This window comes from Chlorocebus sabaeus, chromosome 23, assembly GCF_047675955.1.
Source record: "Chlorocebus sabaeus isolate Y175 chromosome 23, mChlSab1.0.hap1, whole genome shotgun sequence".
Classification (NCBI taxonomy): Eukaryota; Metazoa; Chordata; class Mammalia; order Primates; family Cercopithecidae; genus Chlorocebus; species Chlorocebus sabaeus.
The window spans coordinates 52,563,235-52,584,262 of record NC_132926.1 but is presented as its reverse complement, the minus strand read 5'-3'; the positions used below and the strand labels follow the sequence as shown (position 1 = coordinate 52,584,262).

Genomic DNA, 21,028 nt, shown 5'->3' with positions numbered 1-21,028 from the left:
ACTGATACGTTTTTTGGCAGTATCTAATCTACTGTCAATACCACCCGGTATGTTTTTCATTTAAAATACTGTATTTTCCATCTCTATAATTTCAAATTGGGTCTTTTTATGTCTCTCTTGATAAGGTTCATGCTTTCCTCTATCTTCATATACATTTACAGCATATCTGTAATAGCTGTTTAATGCTTTTGTTGGCTTATTTTATTACTTTTGTCATATCTGGATCTGTTTTTACTAAGCCATTTTTCTCCTTGTTATGAGTCATTTTTTCCATGCCTGGAATTTATAATTGGATGCCAGAGAATGAGAACTTTACATGGTTGTTGTTGTTGTTTTGAAATACTATTATTCCTAGCCAAGTGTTGTGTCACATGCATGTACCCTAGCCCTTTGGGAGGCTGAGGCAGGTGGATTACTTGAGTCCAGGAGTTTGAGATCGACCTGGGCAACATGGCAAAACCCCATCTCTACTAAAAATACAAAAATTAACCAGGCGTGGTGGTGTATGCCTGTAGTCCCAGCTACTCAGGATTGTGCTGAGGTGAGGGGACTGCTTAAGCCCAGGAGGTCAAGATTGCAGTGAGCCATGATTGAGCCACTGCACTCCAGCTTGGATGACAGAGTGAGACCCTGTCTAAATGAAAAAGTACATATATATAAAATAATTATTATTCATTTAAATAAAATAGACCTTGTTCTAGCAGGAAATTAAATTACTAGGAAACAGATGAACCATTTTGCAACTATCTTTTAAGCCTTGTTGAGATAGTCCCACATGAAACCTTAATTACAAGGCTAATTTAATTTTATTACTAAGATGATTTTCTAAGAACATTATCTAATATCCCTCATATTATGATGACCTTCCACCTTAGCCAGTAGGAACTCATCATGTTTGGAATATTGTTTGGCCTTTAATACTTTATGCCTCCCCCTCCCACCACTCACCCTATGCTTTAGGTGGTTTCTTCACATGTAGAAATCAGAACATAGACATTTAATTCAAAGTTCTTCCACAAAACATCCAGAATTCTCCCTTTCTCTCTTTGTCATAGCCAACACTACAGACATCTCAATTGGTTCAATTTACATTATTCTGACCAAACAAATTATAATTGATCAAACTTTCCACCTGATGGCTGCCAAAACCATTGCACCCAGCTCAACTACAAACAAGAGCAGGGCTTTCAATGGAAATGTTAAATCAGTGGTTCCAAAACACTGAAGCATTTATTTGATGAATTGTAAAAGGAAACAGAATGTGGTTTCACCAGTAAAATCCTGAATACAAAGCACAATCAAAGCAATGGCTACCAAGAGAAGTTAGTGGTTCATTCAAAGCAAAAGCAGTCCAGTTAAGAGCAAAGGTCATGGCAACAGTTTTTGAGATGCTCAAGGAATTTTGCTTGCTGACTTTCTGGAGGGCCAAAGAATAACATCTGCTTATTATAAGGGTACTTTGAGAAAGCTAGCTAAAGCTTTAGCAGAAAATCTCCGGGAAAGCTTGACCAGAGTCCTTCTCCAAATGACAATGCTCCTGCTCAGTCCTCTCATCAAACAAGGGTGATTTTGTGAGGGTTTTGATGGGAAATCATTAGACATCACCTTACAAGTCCTGATTTGCTCCTTCTGACTTTATTTCGTAATCTTAATCTTTAAAAGGCATTCGTTTTTCTTCAATTAATAATGTAAAAAAGACTGCACTGACATGGGTAAATACCTCACAACTTTTCAGTTCTTCAGGGATGGAGTAAGAGGCTAGTATCATGGCTTACAAAAGTGTCTTGAACTTGATGGAGCTTACATTGAGAAATAAAGTTTTTATTTTATTTTATTTTTACCTTTTACTTCCATTTTCCATATACTTTTTGAAGTTTCCTTGTAATTTATGGCCAAGGGGCAGACAATGATGGTTTTTAAAATACGTCCACAAATTCTTTGACATTTCCCCATTTGAACGTGGGCTGGACCTAGTGACTTGCTTTTTATGATGAGAATATGATAGAAGTGGTGGCACGTCACTTGCAAGATTAGGTTTAAGAAGACCATGGCTTTTATTTTGGGTGCTCTCTCTCTCAGATCACTTGTTCTGGGGGAATGCATGTAATGAGCAGCCCTATGGGAAAACCTGTGTAGCAAGTTGCTGAGCTTCCTGTCAACCAAGTGAGTTGAAAGCAGAACCTCTTCTTCCAGTTAAGTCTGCTGAAAACTATAGCTCTGGCCAAGAGTTTGACTGCAAACTTGTGAGAGAGCCCTAATCAGAAATACCTGGGCTTATCCAGTCTTGGATTCCTGACTCTCAGAAACTATGTCAGATGATAAATGTTTGTTGTTTTAAACTGCTAAGGTTGTTATGTAGCAATAGATAACTGATTCACTCTCTGTGTAGTTCCCTCCTTTCTGGTACTCTGCCCTATAAATTCTAGCCTCCTTCTCTGCCTCCTCAACTCATCTTGTATTCAGGGCTCTGTTTGGCTTTCTTCTCTCTGTGCTAAGGCCTGAAACTGCCTCCAGGTAGTAAGCTGGGGAAATTGTAGTGACCAATTCATTTACTTCTCTTCTCTCCTAAGTCATAACCCTAGCCTCCCTGTTGTCCAATATCTAAAAACCTTTACTATGTTTTCTGATTGCCTAAGGTGAGAGTTAACTATGGTCCCTGTAATTCCATTATGGCCAGAACTAGCTTAAGACTTGATGTCAATTTAGATGTGAGTTCTACTGGAAGTTGGTATCTTCATGGAACTCAGTGAAAGAGTTCTTTGTATTTCCTCAAGACCTTAAGAATTTGGTGGGGGGAGGGCGGGTAGATTTAAGATTAGCTTAGGTTAATTTTAACTTAGGGTAAGATTAGGTTGTGAGAGGCTTAGTGCCAATGAGTGAAGAGAACAAGGGAGAGTTGACAGCATCAAGTCCAACTTTCTATATGGAGAAGCCTGGATTATAAATGACAATATGAGCACCAAAACAGTTGATTCCACTTACTCTGATACTTTGTCATTTACCTCTTCTCCTGTCCTTATTCTAAGAACACAAAAGCAGTGCTCTGTTGGTGTTAGCAACCATCTGGTGACATATGTTGTGATCTGTCTTACCAACATATTTTTCCCAGCTGCTCTTTTCTTTCCTCTAAGGTTGGTAATGCACACACATGCCTCAGTCCTGCCTTTTCTATTTCACCACACACGGTTTACTCAATTCCAAATTAGGCTAGTTCTTTCTTTTAAATACACAGGTACTCGAATTCACTCACTTTAACTAATGCTCTTACTTACACATCTAAGTCTCTCCTAGAGCACAAAAATTTGCCACACATTTCTCTCTTAGGCTTGCTCATTCTGTAAACCAGATAAATCATGTTGATAAGTGGCTAATCACCAGCAGAGCCAGTGATGTAACTCTTGATCAAGGAATTAGAATTGGAACAAAATACCATAAAGAAATCAATTTCCATCACTTTCTAAAGCATCTTGGAGAATTTCCTGATAATTTCTGAACCTATTCCGTGTAAATCCTTGAATTAGTCAGGTGATATATAAAAGAAATCTTCCTACCTTTCAAAAACATTGATAGTCTAGTAGGAGAGATAAGTACATAAGTCATTAAAGCTCAAGTGACTTATAAATGTTTCTAAAATATGTAAATACATTTTAACAGTATTTCAAAAGGGTAAAAAGAGAAGAGTTAGCTGGGAATTAGACAAATCTTTTCATAACAATTAATATTAACCTTTACCATGAAGGATAGGTAGGGATTATATATTAGTAGGAAAAAAAAGGCAGCAATGCAAACTTACATTGGTAAGCTGTGCTTTTGAGTATATTTAACTTAGTTATACAACACATTTAGTTTTTAAAAATCATGAATATTCTCTAATAATAATAATAATAACTTAATATGCATTATTCCTTCAGTTCTGCTTTTTCTTGTTGTTAAAATATGTGTGAGAAACGTGCTAAGACTCATCTATTGGAAATATTTCATTGAAATTAGCTTTCAATCTTAATAGCTTCCTATACTCGAAAAATAAACCGCCTCTGATTTTTTTGCCTAGCTTTAAATCTGTATAATTGAGTCTCACAAAAAAAAAAAAGCATTTAGGTTTCTAAGTAACCCAGATATTTCTTGAGCATCTGGAAACCCATACCTTAGTTACTCCAGCAATAGAGATTTTATAAGACAGGGTTTAGAGGCAGATCACTCTTGACAAACTCACCTAGAGTGTTTTTGCCTTTGTTTCTAAACTCTGGACAACTCAAAGAAAGTATTATAGGACCCAGCTTATTCAAACAATGGCTTTCCTTTGAAATAAGATCGTCTGCTTCCCTTAAAGGCATAGTAGTCACCTTTGACACAAGGAACAGAAGGTAAAACAACAAAGGAAGTAGTGAACCAATCTCAGTGCTGCAATTAAAACACACACACACACACACACACACACACTGATTTGCATTACTTCTCATTTCTAGGTGTCTGGCCTAGTTCAGAGGATGCAAATGGCAGTTCAGATCAATCATCCTTAAATCTGATATGAACTCTTTGATGTGGCTGAGGGAGAGGTGTGGAAAGGGGAGTAGGTACCATGAAGAGAACTGCAACAAAGGAAAAAAAAATATTTGGGGTTGAATTGCCCCCAAAGAAGACAGAAACAGCAAAAATATATTTTATATGTACAAGTAAAAAGTACAGAAGGCAAAATAATCTCACTTGGTCTGAGATCTTTAGAATATAATGTATAATGTTGATTCCCTTACTCTTACTCCTTTTAGGACTCCGTGTGTGTGTGTGTGTGTGTGTGTGTGTGTGTGTGTGTGTGATGGGGTGGGGTAGGGAAGGAGAGAAACTGATAGTACTGATGAATGGTGAGCTATAAAGATAAGGAAGGAAAAGAGGCTCTGAAACGTAAGGGTGCCTACTCTCCTGGGAACCTTTAAAGCACATTCCATGACAAATTACATTATCTCCGGGCTTAGAAAATTCCGACAAAGATGGGAAGACAAATCAAAGGCCTTTGGTAAATGAGGCCTGAGCTTTGTGGTCAAGTCTGCACTAATTTTTGCCTTGTGTGATGTGTGAATTTGACAAAAAGAGGAGCTGGATTGAGGAGTGGGATGGGAAGGGGGAGGCACCTCTACCTGCACACACCTCAACTGACTGGTGGGGGGCAGGGGATGGATGCAAATCAGGCCTTCCCGAGTGGCCAATCAATAGTCAGGTGAAGGATTTTGGGTCCCCACCCCATCCCAACCGGCGTTTGAGCACGTGCACAGTGTTCTGGGACCTTTGTCCCGCAAAGTCACGCTTGGCGGGCACCCCTTGGTCCCTTTTTCTGGTCAGATGTCCTTGATTCTTTTCTGCTCTACAACCCACCTCTCTAGTCGTGTCTTCCCATCTCCCTACTCATTCCCTTCCGCGCTGCTGCGGGTGAGAGCTTTCAGCGTTGCGTCCCAAGGAGCGTGAGGAGTGTGCGGAGCTTGGCACACCAAGTTGCTGAGACTGTGACACCAGCCTCCGCCCGTTCCGCGCGGGTGCAGGCGGCGAGCCTCGGCTCGGACACCACAGCTCTCCTGCCTGCGCCGGGCAGTCCTCCGCCTGTCCAGAGGCAGCACTCCCGGCTCTCGGCTGGCTGTGGCTCTGTCCTGTGGGGTTCCAGCACTAGCCTACTCGGCCTCGGAAACTCCTGCAGCGTCCAGAACACAGAAAATAGACTCATCACCTAATTCGCCAGGGAGCTCGAGCGCTGCGGGGCTGCGGCACTGCCTCCCCCGCTCCTCCCCCCACCCGACCCCACCCCACCCCCGCCAGGGCTTCGGCGGCCTCCTGGAGTCACAGAGCCTACCCCCCCAACTCCAACACCCCCTCCCCCGGCAGACAAAGGGCCTGGGCAAATTCGCCGCCCGGCCTCCTAGCGCTCCGGGGAGGCCGCTGCGTCCGGAGTGGATCGCGCTGGAGGCGTGCGCCGGGCGAGAAGCCGCGGCCGCCGGAGCGCAGTATGGGGAAGAACCGCGAGATGCGCCTGACTCACATCTGCTGCTGCTGCCTCCTTTACCAGCTGGGGTTCCTGTCGAATGGGATCGTTTCAGGTAAGTTCTTCCATGACTTTTTCGCTTCCTTTCCAGCCATCCCAGCGGAGACCGCGAACGTAGGGGTCGGCAGGGCTGGTGCAACCGGTGCGTGGAGAGCAGAGCTCAGTAGGTAGCAATAAAATGAGCTTGAGGTGCGGGTTAAGGGGTCAAGTTCGGAAATGAAGCACACTTCTGCTGGCCTCGTTTTAACCGTATGTGGAATAGTTTCCTTCTAATTAGAGCAATAATATTTGCAAAGGTACGTTTACAGCACCTGGAGGAAAATTAGAACGTACCTAAGTTGATAGCAACGCTCTGCTCTAGCATACACTTCAGAAATCGTTTACTCGTGCTGGAGTCTTTGCATCGGTTTTCTTTTCAACAATGAAGTACGGTCACCAAACTTTGATTCCCCCTTCCCCCGCCCCCAATATAATCATACTTTTACTCTGAAAATGCTGGGGTCTGTAATCTGATCGCAAGGCTTCTGGGGTTGCAAAGAGTTTCAGGGGCTAGACGGGTGGTCTCCATTGCATTCAACGCGAGCGCCCTGTATCTATGGATTGTGAGCTTGGAAATATTTGTGCTACTGGAACCGCGGCACTTTAAGCCCCGCACTTCTGTCTGCCCCGCCCGCAGAGCTGCAGTTCGCCCCCGACCGCGAAGAGTGGGAAGTCGTGTTTCCTGCGCTCTGGCGCCGGGAGCCGGTGGACACGGCTGGCGGCAGCGGGGGCAGCGCGGACCCAGGCTGGGTGCGCGGCGTTGGGGGCGGCGGAAGCGCCCGGGCGCAGGCTGCCGGCAGCTCACGCGAAGTGCGCTCTGTGGCTCCGGTGCCTTTGGAGGATCCCGTGGAGGACCGATCAGAGTCCCGGCTCCGGCCCCCACCGCCGTCGGAGGGTGAGGAGGACGAGGAGCTCGAGTCGCAGGAGCTGCCGCGGGGATCCAGCGGGGTTGCTGCCTTGTCCCCGGGCGCCCCGGCCTCGTGGCATCCGCCGCCTCCCCCGCAGCCGCCCCCGTCCCCGCCCCCGGCCCAGCCTGCGGAGCCGGATGGCGATGAAGTGTTGCTGCGGATCCCGGCCTTCTCTCGGGACCTGTACCTGCTGCTCCGGAGAGACGGCCGCTTCCTGGCGCCGCGCTTCGCAGTGGAACAGCGGCCAAATCCCGGCCCCGGCCCCACGGGGGCAGCATCCGCCCCGCACCCTCCCGCGCCGCCCGACGCAGGCTGCTTCTACACCGGAGCTGTGCTGCGGCACCCTGGCTCGCTGGCCTCTTTCAGCACCTGTGGAGGTGGCCTGGTAAGCGCCTTCTTTCCCTAGCTCTCCATTTTCCCCTGCTGCTCCTCTCCTTGCCCCATAGATCAGGCTGATTTGCATGCACCTTCTCCCCTTTCAGTGTGCTCCTTTTGAGCTTCGCCCTAGACTGCACCCCCAGGTGTCTACATCGTTTGCCTCCCATGGAACATCTCCAGGGCAGTTATGTAAATCCGACGTCTAATTGGATGGATAAATGGCCTTCTCCTTCCAGATGGTTATGTGTCTTTCGAAACTACATGAAACTGTGCCTTTTTGTAACTTCTTCCCAATGGCTCTTCTTTCTGTTCTCCAGGGTTTTCTGAAATAAGGGCACCACGTGATGCCTTTTAGAAACTCAAAAGACAACCAGTCGGCTCACTGATGAATCTCCTCCGTGTTTGCACAGCACTCTCTGTTCCTCATCTGTTATCTTAGAGCTTTTTCATAACCTTCTTCAAAGTTGTAAGAACAATTCTATAGGGAATTACTCTGACAGTTGTCTAGAATTTAAACACATCCAGAGCTATACTGGACACCTGTTCACTGTTTTTGTGAAAGATAGGAGTTGGGAGGGACTCAATTGAGAGACTGGAGCTGTTGAGTAATGGGTGACATTATCATCCAATCCGTGTTCAAAGGGTTATGGTTCTGTGATTTACATTTCATTTGACAGTAGTTTCTTTTCTTCTTTCCACTCTTTGGAGGAAAGGAGCAAGGTGGAGAGCCTTGTTAAATGGCCTGTTGGGATGGAAAGTAAAAGCCATTTGCTCTGTCAATGTAGAACATCATTTGATTTTTCTCCCTCTGTCATGATTCAGGGGTTAGGACAAGCTTCTATAAGTTGTCCTTTGTGTGTGTGTGTGTGGAGGGGGGGGTCAAATATGCATAACATAAAATTTACTATTTTAACCGTTTTTAGATGTACAGGTACGTGGCATTAAGTACATTCACGTTGTTGTGCAACACCACCATGTCCTTTATGGTTGCTCCCACCACCATGGGCTTAATATTAATTGGTTTAAGGCAAAACTCATAAAATATCTAAAAATGCCCTTATGATTTGTGGCTTCATTTTGCTCTTCATAGTGAGCCACTGAGAAATCCACAGGAACTTGCATGGAAGCAAACTGCTCATTTGGAGAAAATCCAACAGCAGTGGATAGCAGAAAATAATCAGCACAGTCACAGCCACCCAAACCTACCACCCGCCCCCTACCCCTGAACCAAGATCCCATAGTCAAATGATGTACACTGTTGGACAGTGCTCATAATGATGAATATTCAAATATGGGCATTTTTAGGCTTAAGAGAAAAAAATTGGCATGGAAAAATTACATGTAAAGCTTTTATTAAAAGGTTTTCTGTGGAATTGATGTTTGAACATTTCACTGGGGAAAACGTTTTGTGGAGATTTCATTGTCCACTAGCTTTTGGCTGGGGATTAAATAATCACATATAGAAAGTTCCTGGTGTGGTAGGAGCAATGGGGGATAAAGAATTTCACTGTGTTGAAATGTGCACTTTTGGTCAGATTTTCCAAATGACCTATTCCTTCTCTCTGTACTTAAGGAAGCAAAGTTAGAATTATAAGTAGGTTTTTCATAGACTGAATAGGAGTTTGACATACCTCCCTGTTTATCATGTTGGACTTTTACTCACTTTTCCTATTAGCTACATATGTATATGTTCTGAACTGGGAAGTCTTTGTTATTGAGGAAAACTACCATTGCCAGCAATACAGTGTAGGAGTTAGATTTTCAGTAAAAAGTTAAGCAAATAGCCAAGAAGGGTGGGTTTGTTACTCTAGACTCTAATATGCCAGCCCTTTTCCCTTATGAGCTGGTGGATAAGGAAAGAGAGAGTTGTTATCTGTACTCTGGAAGAGATTTGTTCCCTGATGATTGACAAGCTCCTTATCTCTTTAGGCTTCAGTTTCCATAGGTAAAATTAGAGAATTAGATGATTTAATTTAAAAAATTGGATGGTGGGATTAAAATTCTATTGGATATTTAATGTATTCCAGGTCCCTTGTTTAGGGGATAGAATGTTCTGCCTTTTAGGGGCCCCAGAATTAAGAGAAAGATATCATGTATAAGTGGAAATGACACAGGTAGTCACAAGACAGTGACAGACCAGCACAATGAATCAAATGTTATGCTAAGGTAAAAATCCCTTGGGAGAGGTGGGGAATGCTTCCCAAAGCAGATGAAGTTTAACTGGATCTTAAACCATGGAGAGGATTTCGCCAGGCAGAAAAAAAAAGCTGGAGTGTTGTAGGTAGAGGGAGGAGACTGAGTGCAGGCATGAAAATACAGGACCTGTCAAGGGAATGATAACGATTATTTCCTATGACTAGGCCAGAAGATGCGCTAGAGAGAAATGATCTTAAAATGTCTAGAGATCAAACTTCAAAAGCCTTGTCTGCAAGAATATGGGCTTTTTCTAACTGAATATTCACAAAACCCCTTACCTGTTCCTTTATATCTCAAGAATTCTGTGATCCTGTAATGCTAATGTGAGGAATTATGATACCTTTATATAGAGATGGTGAATCATTTATAAAAGCAAATGCCATAGTTTGCAACAATTATTCTCTTCTCAGGGAAAGCTTTCTTACTGTCAGTTGCAGAGAAGAGGGTATTTCACTAACTGTACCTTCCCTTCCCCTCTCTTGATAGTAAGTTTTCCTACTGGTACCTGAACTTTTCAATATCTTTTGGATTATGAAATGTTTAAAAGGATCCAAAAGTCTATAGGAAAGGAAATAGAACGTCAGCTATCCAATAAAGTGAACATTTATAAGATTGACCAATTTACTCTCCAGGTACTACCCTAACTTGTGTTATCAAAGGAAAAGTGCCAGAATGGAGATTTTGGATATGGGGCAAGAGCTGCCTCTTCAAAGTTTTTAATCTTTCTGGATATCATATCTGGATCTGTCTCTATATAAAATGTACAAATTATACTTATATATGTAGCAATTGATCTGTGGAGCGTTATTATTTCTATTTGTCCTGATTAGTGTATTATTGAATAACAATCTTATTTGAGTCGTATATTAGGTCTTATAAGCATGCAAATATACTACTACTAATCAATTATACATTTATTGAACAACTCTTATGACTAAGGCCTTTTCTAGATATTGAGAATACAAAAAGAAGATGAAGCAGTCTCAATACATTTCACGGGGCTCTCAACCTAACTTGCCAGTCCCCAATGAAAACAGGGAAATATAATAGGTTGAGATGTGTGAAAATACAGGTATACCATGAGTGCTCTGATGGCACTGTCTTGTTCATCTCTTTTCATTTCCAGCACTTTAGTTTTTAGTAGGTACTCAGTAAAAATCACTGAATAATAAAATACAACAGATGAAGTACTTTATGATATTTTAAAATCATCTTAAAAAATTAAAACACACAAAAGCAACAAATTAAATCCCATGAAACTGTGCAACAATTATCTTTGCTCAAAGTTAACACAATTTTTTTTTTTTTTCTAAAAACATTCTTATAAGCACTGGGCCAAAATAAACTAGATTAGTATATACCTGGCCTATGTTTTTTTTAATGGACTACTGACATGGCAGACTACTTAGATTATTTTTTCCATATGATGAAGTGTGGATACTAAAACTAATGCCACCTTTTCCTACTTAAATTAAGAGTTTTATCCAGTAGTCATTTTGGTTAGCTTTTGATACAGAATCTGGAGCCTTCTGTAAATTCAATTATTTTTATCTTATTTGCACTAAAGTGTTCTATGCTGTGGGAAGTTTTAAACAATTAAATATTTTTGTGACTCGCATTTAAATAAGGCACTATATCAGTTAGCAGTGTGAAAGCTGCTGTCAGAGCAGGAATGGGTAAAGGGAAATAAACACATAACGAGGAGAACCAGTGGAATCAATCAACATCCAAATGAAAAAATTAAGATTACAGACTGACCTCATATATCTACTTTCTTCATTCAAGCAAAACCTTAGGAATGATAGAAAAGATATTCTAAATAAATATAAAGCAGTATTAGAAGAGAATGTCATCAGGACATCAGATATTTTAAATATGTCCTGAAAGATTGAAACAGTTTGGCTTGGATTAAGGGAAACATATAGTCATTAGAAAACATCTGTGAATTGCAGGAGCCATGCCAGAAGTGCCGCTGTACATGCAGGGAAAGGCAATGCAGTGAGCAGAAAGGGACCTAGAATAAGAGTAGGATTTGTTTTCTCTGTTATCCCATTCTGCCAAGCACCAGAAGCCACATACGTGTCGCTAACACAGGAACAGAGAACAGACGCAGGGCTTACCCAGGCACATGGGTGACACCCAGGAAATAGTCTCTACTCTCAAAAGATGAGCTGTTGGATTCTTGCACCGAGTCAAATGTCCCATCTGTCTCTAACTCAAGGAGAGCTGAGTAAACTGAACTAGTCACAACAGATAGGTGAGCAGGGAAACCAAGAAAAGATGAGCTGACACCCAAGAATATTACATTCTGAAGAAAATAATATAAAAAGAGTCTAAAACTCTTGTTAATTAATACAAGAAGCAAAAAATTAATAAATAGAATAACAGAAATCTAATGCCCAGAAGAATAAGAGCAGGTATATATTCATGGAAAAAAAATAAATAAAAAAAAATGGGAACAAACTGCTATCCATAAAAAAACAGATTAGATACAATGGAACTGAAATTATATCTCTGTTAGAATAAAAACTCAATAGATGAGCTGATAGGTAAATTTGTGATATGGAAGATCAAACCCAGAAATTGTCCCAGAACATAATACAATGGCCAAACGAATATATAATAATAATAATAAGTTGTGAGCCATGAATCATAGGTCTATATCAAACATTTCTCTAATAGGAATGCATTTAAAAAATCAGTATAAAGATTGAATTGTAAAAATACATGCAATTATATGCTACCTATCAGTTAGACTTTGGATATGAGGCCAGATGTTACTTCTCTGAGGGTAGAGGGTAGTTGAGATAAATGATGTTCTGGATGATCCTTGCTCAGCATACACCAAAAGCAATTTTCAATACAGGTTTCCGTATTTGGAATTAAAAATAAAGACAAATGGAAAGCAGTTTATGTGTAGAATTCTTGATTTTAAAAATTTTCTTTCTTTATTGTTGTTTCCTTTCAAAATTGTAGCAACATTTTTAAACAACTTTCTTGTTTTTCCAAAGTTTTCATGGAAACAAAAATGTATTTTGCACTCAGATTTCACTGGCTTTCATATTTAATTATTTAATATTTAAATATCGATTAAATTATACATTTACAGAATGTTGTACCTACCTGTGTTCAGACAAATATGGCTGACTCTTGTCACAGGCTGACTGGTGGAAATGGTTGTGTACTGTAAGACAAAGGAAGTGTCTGCTAGCTATGAGCATTCAGCATGCTGTATGCCTCAGCGACATATTTTCCAGATGGTGTGTGGAGTATTAAGTCAGCGATTCTTGTTGAATTGGTTGATATAACCAAGATTAGTTAGGGAGAGGTTAAGATACCAGTGATTCTAATTGAACTGGTTGATATAACCAAGGTTAGTTGGATAGAGGTTAAGAGACCCTTTTTTCAGCGTCAGAAACACGTTTGTCAGAGATGAGACACAAACCTTCAGAGTGAAGGACCAACCACAAAACTCGGCATGACCTAAGAGGGACCCAAATCTAGATGCACATTGACAGGATATTAGAAAATCAAAGAGAAAGAGAAAATCCTATGCATTTAATGGAGGAGAGATGATCTACACTGGGATGTGTATCAGATTGACTTTAGAGGATTGAATCAGTAATACTGGGTGCCAGAGGATCACGTAACTTCAGAATTCTGAGGAAGAGTCATTCTAAATCCTGGATTATATGGTCACACAAAATACCATTCAAATCTGAGGCCAAAGTAAAATCATTTTCAAAATTATAAGGACTCAGATGTTACCACACAGAATCTCCAAAAAGGTATGCAATGAAAAATCTTCCTCAAATACCTATCCCCTGGTTAGTACTTAGTTTTCCGTCCTAGAGGTAACCAGGGTCATCTGCTTATAGTGTCTGATCTGGAGGTAGTTTATGCATAAACAAATATATATACATGTATACACTTACAGTTTTTAAAAAACCCATATTGTTTACACACACACACACACACGGTATTATCACATTTGAATGTGTAAAGAGATTCCCCTTTTGTTTAGTCCTCTTATATCTGATTGCAAGGATCTTTTGTAATCTACCTAATCAGTTTGGTGTTCCTGGATATTTGATTGAATACAATATTTTCCTATTAAGAACAAGGCTAAATATATAGGATTCTGTAGAAATGCTGTTTTGCCTGTAATGTATATCTGTGTTAAAGGGCATGTGTATTGGTAATTTGGAGAGATATTGCTTAATTGTACCCATAGAGATGGTGCTACTTTACAGTCTCAGACCAGGAGAGTAGGAGAGTTTCTCTTTCCCATGTCCTGTTACTGGTATGGACGTTATTATTAAAATTTTTGAGCTTTGTGAAATCTAATAGGTGAAAGATGTTATTTTTTATTATTATTATTATTATTATTATTATTATTATTGAGACGGAGTCTCACTGTCGCCAGGCTGGATTGCTGTGGTGCGATCTCAGCTCACTGCAGCCTCTGCCTCCTGGGTTCAAGCAATTCTTCTGCCTCAGCCTCCCGAGTAGCTGGGACTACAGGCGCCCGCCACCATGCCTGGCTAATTTTTTGTATTTTTAGTAGAGACGGGGTTTCACCGTATTAGCTAGGATGGTCTTGATCTCCTGACCTCGTGATCCACCTGCCTTGGCCTCCCAAAGTACTGAGATTACAGGCGTGAGCCACCATGCCCGGTCGAAATAACTGGTTTTTAAGTGTACCTACCTTTATGGCATTCTGTGGATTTCCAGTTTAGCATCAGAGTGGCATGAATAATATAGTTATGCATGAGAGAAGTTTCTGGATTATGAGAGGAGAAATATGTAGATACGTTAGTCTTCATCAAAGGAAGCTACATAGTGAATAAACAGAATTGTGATGCTGATCAAATAAGCTATATTGTACATTAAAAATAAACTAATCATATATTAACCTATGTCTGCATTCTCAGAGAACTGAGACATGGACCAATTTTGTGAGAAGAAATTTTGATTATTTAATAATCAGTAAATAATTGCATGTATTTATTTTAAGTTTGTTAACTGAATCATAAATATAGTATACTTTTAAATAACAAAATTCTTTATAGAGCCTGAAAATATGTTTATGCAACACTAAAACAGAGCACATTTTAATTGAACTCATGCACAATTGAATGTTTCCACTTATTTGCAATTACATTTTTACCCCAGAGGGTTTTATGTGTTTGTATTTGCAAAATGAAGAAGAATCAGAGCAGTTCCAGGTTCCTGGTAGATGGGATATGTTTTGGAGCAGTGGGAGAACCAGTAGTCCCCCTTGAATTATGATTTGGAGGTTTCCTGAAAGGAAGTTTTAAGATTCCCTTAGCAAAGTGAGAACCATAATTTGATGCAGAGTGCATTTAGGGTGCAGCTATAGTGAGCACATCCATCTCATCATTATTGTGATGCCAAGCCCTAGACTGAGAGAAGTGAGAAAATGGGAGCTTAGCCATTCCAGTGCTACCCAGATATTTTTATAGAATTATTACATGGCGGTGTTGGGAAGTACCTTAGGGATTAGATGGTTTAGTGTCTGCCTTTTCCAGAGAGAGAAACTTGACTTCATCTCATAATTAATGTGCATGTATCTGCAATAAATTATTAACTTTTTAGACTCGAACTTAGATGATCAGGGAATGGTGCTGGTGAGCCCAGGCAAGTTTGGGGATTACCAAATGCTTCTGCTTTTCTATTGTTTTCCATTTAAAATAAATGAGATCTAAACATTTTTTTTTTTCCTTGAGCACATTCAAAGGATAAACATAAGGATATTTTGCCTTAAACTCTTTTTGTAGTCTACTAGCCTCAGCCTGGCTTTATTTAAAATAAGACCACTTCTGCAGTGAGGCTACATCATCAGCCATTTGACCATGCTCCTTGATGTCCTGTTTCTTCAAGTGTGGTGTGTAGATACCAGGATCAAAATCAGGCGGTGGGGTGTATGGGAGTGTGGAGGGATGTGGTTTGGTGAGGTAGAGGTAGTCTCTATAAAAATTAAGGATTCCAGATTGAATGACAAACCTAAAATATGAAATTAAAAAGAGTCCAAGATAAAAATAAGCCTGGGGTGTGGCACATGCCTGCAGCCCAGCTACTCAGGAGGCTAAGGTGGGAGGATCACCTGAACCCACGAATTAGAGGCTGCAGTGAGCTGTGATCGCATCACTGCACTACACCTGGGTGACAGAATGAGACCCTGTCTCAAAAGAGTGAAAGAAAGACAGAGAAAGAGAGGGATAGGGAGGAAAGGAGGTAGGGAGGAAAAGAAAGGAAGGAAAGAAAGAAAAAGGAAGGAAGGAAGAGGAAGAAAGGAAGGAAGGAAGGAAGGAGGGAAAGGCAGGCAAGACCCTGTCTCCAAATAAATGAATAAATAAATAAACAAACAAAAAGAATACAAGGTACTTATTTTTTGAAAAAAACTTTTAAGTTCAGGGGTACCCATGCGGGTTTGTTAAATAGGTGAACTTGTGTCATGGGGATTTGTTTTACAGATTATTTTATCACCCAGATATTAAACCTAGTACCCATTAGATATTTTTCCTGATCCTTTCCCTCCTCCCACCCTCAACCCTCTAGTAGGCCCCAGTGTCTGTAGTTCCTCTCTATATGTCCATGTGTTCTCATAATTTAGCTCCTACTTATAAATGAGAACATGCGGTGTTTGATTTTCTGTTCCTGTGTTAGTTTGCTAAGGATCATGGCCTCTAACCCCATCCAGGTTGCTGCAAAGGACATGATATCATTCTCTTTTGGGGCTACACAGTATTCTATAGTGTATATATACCACATTTTCTTTATCCAGTCTACCATTGATGGGCATTTAGGTTGATTCCATGCCTTTGCTATTGTGCATAGTGCTGCAATGAACACACACACGTGTGTGTCTTTATAATACAACAATTTATACTACTTTGGGTATATACCCAGTAATGGGATTGGTGGGTCAAATGGGGTATTTCTGCTTTCAGGTATTTGAGGAATCACCACACTATCTTCCACAACGGTTGAACTAACTTAAACTGCCATCAACAGTTTATAAGCATTCTTTTTTCTCCACAACCTTGCTAGGATCTGCTATTTTTTGACTTTTTAATAATAGCCATTCTGGCTAGTGTGAGATGGTATCTCATTATGCAAGCTAAAATTTGAGGGCAGCCGCTTCAGTGGCTCTGAAAACAACAGAGCTCAAGATTCTTTCCTACTGGATTTGCATCCACTAAACTTCATACCCTAAGGATCTTGCATGAATTTTAATCCTTATATGCTCTTTTTGGAAAGTTCCAGTAACAGTAAAATTAGATACATCCTGTCCTTACTTAATAATATCCTCCCAGAAATCGACTCAGATGCTAGTGAGCTAAAAAGGATTCTATGGATTTAAAATTATTAATCAACACACTATACATGTGAACTAGTTGGAAGGTAACACAATGGAACATGAATGCCAGCATGAGTGTTTTCCTATTCTTCAAATAAAAAGAAAGCAAAAGTTGAAATCTGCTTCCTGTTCTAGAATCTGGAAATATTAAATAGAAGTAAGTAGTTTCAGTCATCAGCCATTTTATCAGTAAAATTGCAGCAGGAGAATTACTCCAGCTGTTTCACAATATTATTGTAGTTATATATTTATATTATAGTTCTTAAATATAATTTTATATTTATATATCTATTTATATATTATTATATTTATTAAAATAAAATTTATCAGAAATAAAAGAAATATAACTTCATGAATGAAGGTTCATTTCAGATGTGGATAAAGGAAGACCGAGGCATATTGTAGTGGGATATTAGAAAATCAGTGGTGTAGAGAAAACTGTAAACTCTTTGTGAGAAGTTGTCTATCCTGGAATAGCAGTGCAGTATGGTCAGGTTAAAAGGACCTTGAAAATGCATAAGAACTGAATGGTAAAATATCTCAAATGACAAAAAAGAAAAAAGAAAAAAAAAGAAAAGAAGGTCTTTTCTACTCATTCACATTCCAGGTATTTGGATGTCAAATGTCCTGTAAAACTTATTAAAATTAACAGTTAAAAAAAATTAACCTGCTAAGAGCAGTGGAGAGGCAGGTGATTATATCAGCTAATCACATTAATGCATTTGGTCTTTCTCCATTATGATTTGGATTTGAATGTATATATTAGCAACTAAAATGTTATAGGTATGTTTCCATTATAAGATTATTATGTCACCAACAAATATTTTAGTCTGCCCAATTTATAGATAGGCAATTAGGTTACTGACAGAGGAAGTTGCATATAATTAACATATCTAGGGTGTTTGTGTTGTCTGGCTCTGGTTATATTCTTACAGATGAAGTAAATAGAACTTTAAAATTTTATTACAAGATACAAAGTTTGAGTAATTCATCATGGAAATAATATTTGTATATAAATATAATCAACACATTTAAAGGTTGAGTAACTCATTGTGGAAATAGCTGCCTGTTTATAAATTTAATTATTTAGTGCCCCATTTTGTTTGCTAACATGGATAATTTCTCTGTAGATCTCTACTTAAAATTCTGTCAGTTCAAAATAGGTGGTTCTATTTAATAATGTTTTAAAATATATTGAATTGATATTTCAAGATGAAAGTTCCTATGTAGAATTTTTTCCAAGTGCACCCTAATTATCTCTCATTAGTAAGATACGTTCATGGATATGTCAGGCTGATTTTTTCAGGGTAAATCAGTATTTAAAATGTAATAAATTAAAAAGGATATTGCAAATCCCCTTTTTTCCAACATCTTTTTTGAGGTATGATTTACATACCCTAAAATTCATCCAGTTTAAGCATAAAATTCAGTGTTTCTTAGTTCATTTACAGAATTGTGCAACCATCACAACTTAATTTTAGAACAGTTCCATCAACTGGAAGGGTCCCTGATCCCCATCTGCAGTCACTGTGTTCCTATCTCCAGTCCCAGGCAACCATTAATCTACTCTGTGTCTCTATAGATTTGCCTTTCATATAAATGTAATCATATAAAATTTGGTCATTTGTGTCTGTCCACATTCACTTAACATGATGTTTTTGAGGTTCATTCACGTGGTAGCATGTATCAGTAGTTCATTCTTTTTTTCTTCATGGACTATTTCCACTGTCCTGAAATACCACATTTTGTTTATTCACTCATCAGTTGGTGGGCATTTGGATTGTTTCCGTTTTTTGGCTATTATGAGTAAAGCTACTATAGATATTTGTGTACAAGTCTTTGTGTAGATGGGTATTTTCACTCCTCTTAGGTGGAAACCTAGGACTGCAATTACTAGGTTGTACAGTAAATTTGTTTAGTATTTTAAGATACTGCCAAACTTTTTTTCAAATTACTATATCATTTTATATTCCCCCCAGTAATGTATGAGGATTCCCGTTTCTCAACATCCTCAACAATACTTATTTACATACCACAAAAATCTCCCATTTTAAGTGTACAATTCAATGGTTTTAGTACATTTACAGAATTGTGCAACCATCACAACTTAGTTGTGGAACATTTCGATCAACTCAAAGGGTCCCTTATACCCATCCGGAGTCACTCTGTTCTTATCTCCAGTCCCAGGCAACCATTAATCTACTTTGTGCCTCTATTGTCGCTTTTGGATTACTTTTATGGATTTGCAGTGGTATCTCATGTGGTTTTAATTGTTTTCCTAGTGACTAATTATATTGAGCATCAATTCATGCACCAGTTCATAGCCGTTGTAATATCTGTCATATTTGGTGAAATGTCTACTCAAAACTTTTGCCAACTTTTTAATTATTTTTTTTCTACTGTTTAGTTTTAAGAGTTCTTTATATACTCTGGCTGTAAATATTTTATCAGACAAGTGATTTGCTAATGTTTTCTTCCAGTCTCTGGTTATCTGTTCAGTTTTTTAATGGTATCTTTTAAGGCCAATTTTTGAGACTTTTGATAAAAATCTCATTTATCTTTTTTTTTTTTTTTTTAATGGAACATGTTTTTGATGTTGTATCTAAGAACTCAGTGTCTAACCCAAAGTCACAAGGACTTCCTCCTATGTTTTCTTCCATAATTTCCATAATTTAAAGTTTCACTTTCAATCCTATGATTCATTAGTTTTTGTGCATGGTGTAAGACTGTACATTTTTCTCTTTGCATGTACTTTTCCAGTGGTATCTCAGCACCATTTGTTGAAAACAGCATACTTTCCTCATGAAATGCCATAGCATTTTTGTTAAAAGTAAATTGACTGCAAATGTGCGAGTTTATTTTTGAACCATTTTTACTGTTGTTTTGATCTATATTTATCCTCATGTCAATACCATACTGTATTGATTTATGTAGCTTATAATATTTTTTAATTTGGTGGAAATTTAAGTCTTTTAATTTTGATTTTCTCTTTTCAAAATTGTTGTGGCATGACAGGCACAGTGGTTCATGCCTGTAATCCCAGCACTTTGGGAGGCTGAGGTGGACAGATCACTTGGGGTCAGGAGTTTGAGACTAGCCTGGCCAAGATGGTGAAACCCCCTTTCTATTAAAAATACAAAAATTAGCAGAGCAGGGTGGTGGGCACCTGTAATCCCAGCTATTCAGGAAGTTCAGGCATGAGAATTGCTTGAAGCTGGGAGGTAGAGGTTGCAGTGAGCCAAGATTGTACCACTGCACTCCAGCTTGGGAGACAGAGGAGACTCCATCTCAAAATAAAAATAAAAATAAATTGTTTTGGTCATTCCGGCTTCTTTATATTTCTATATACATTTTAAGATCAGATTGTCAGTATCTTCAAAGAACCTGCCTGGACTTTGATAGGAGGGTTTATGCTTAATCTGAAATTTGGTTTTCTGAAATTCCATTTTGGAAGAGATCTTATCTTAAATAATACAAAACCGATTTTTTTTCTCTGTGAATATGATTATTACTAGAGGAGTTGTTAGGATCTGTTTTCGAACACGCTGTTTATTTGTTTGCTTGATTTGAACCCTGACCCTAACAACTTTGGTCTTTTTCATAGCAGTAGGCCTGAAACACAATAGTGGAGTCTTGATTAAAAGGAACAAAATAAACTACTGGTTGTCCATATTACATTATTTAAAATGAACAATTTCAAACCATTAACAAGATTTAAATTCCATAAAGGATTTATGAGAACAGGTAATCCAAGCTACTCATTTGGAGGCATACAAATAAGAAATACAAAATAGGAAGTCACACAGATAGTGTTTTTGCAGGATTAGGACATGAACCCAGGATTCAGACTCCAGATTCCACTCTTATGTCTGCCCTACTGCTATGAGAAAGACCAAAGTTGGTAGGGTCAGGGTTCAAATCAAGCAAACAAATACAGACAAATGAACAAAACCCAAACTAATCTTTTCAGGAAGTGGATTTCACTCACAAACATTCAGAGTTATTCTGTAAATGTAAGCTTGTATAAAATTATTCTATGTGTTTAGTTACACAGAACCAAGGATTTCAGTACGGTACTTTTTATTAAAAACCAAACCA

At 39.1% G+C, this 21,028-nt stretch overlaps 1 protein-coding gene and 1 long non-coding RNA gene across 4 annotated transcripts in view; one reads left to right on the top strand and one right to left on the bottom strand.

The window, feature by feature from the left end:
- Positions 1 to 1,193: 1,193 nt before the first annotated feature.
- On the bottom strand, positions 1,194 to 7,200 carry LOC140709978 (uncharacterized). Of its 2 annotated transcripts, XR_012090868.1 has the most exons (3): positions 7,160 to 7,200; positions 6,023 to 6,336; positions 1,194 to 5,677 (listed from the first exon to the last, which is right to left on the bottom strand). It is a non-coding gene; the product is annotated as an uncharacterized lncRNA (long non-coding RNA). The 2 variants fall into 2 exon arrangements; XR_012090867.1 differs by lacking the exon at positions 7,160 to 7,200 and having other exon boundaries at positions 6,023 to 6,693.
- The window catches only part of ADAMTS19 (ADAM metallopeptidase with thrombospondin type 1 motif 19), a 286,825-nt gene continuing 271,607 nt past the window's right edge, over positions 5,811 to 21,028 (top strand). The window contains exons 1-2 of one of the 2 annotated variants that reach the window (XM_073010715.1): positions 5,811 to 6,080; positions 6,702 to 7,357. In XM_073010715.1, the coding sequence (XP_072866816.1) occupies positions 5,990 to 6,080; positions 6,702 to 7,357 (747 nt within the window). In that variant the 5' untranslated portion in view covers positions 5,811 to 5,989. The remainder of the gene's footprint in view (positions 6,081 to 6,701; positions 7,358 to 21,028) is intronic. The other variant, XM_008014319.3, reaches the window with a different exon arrangement.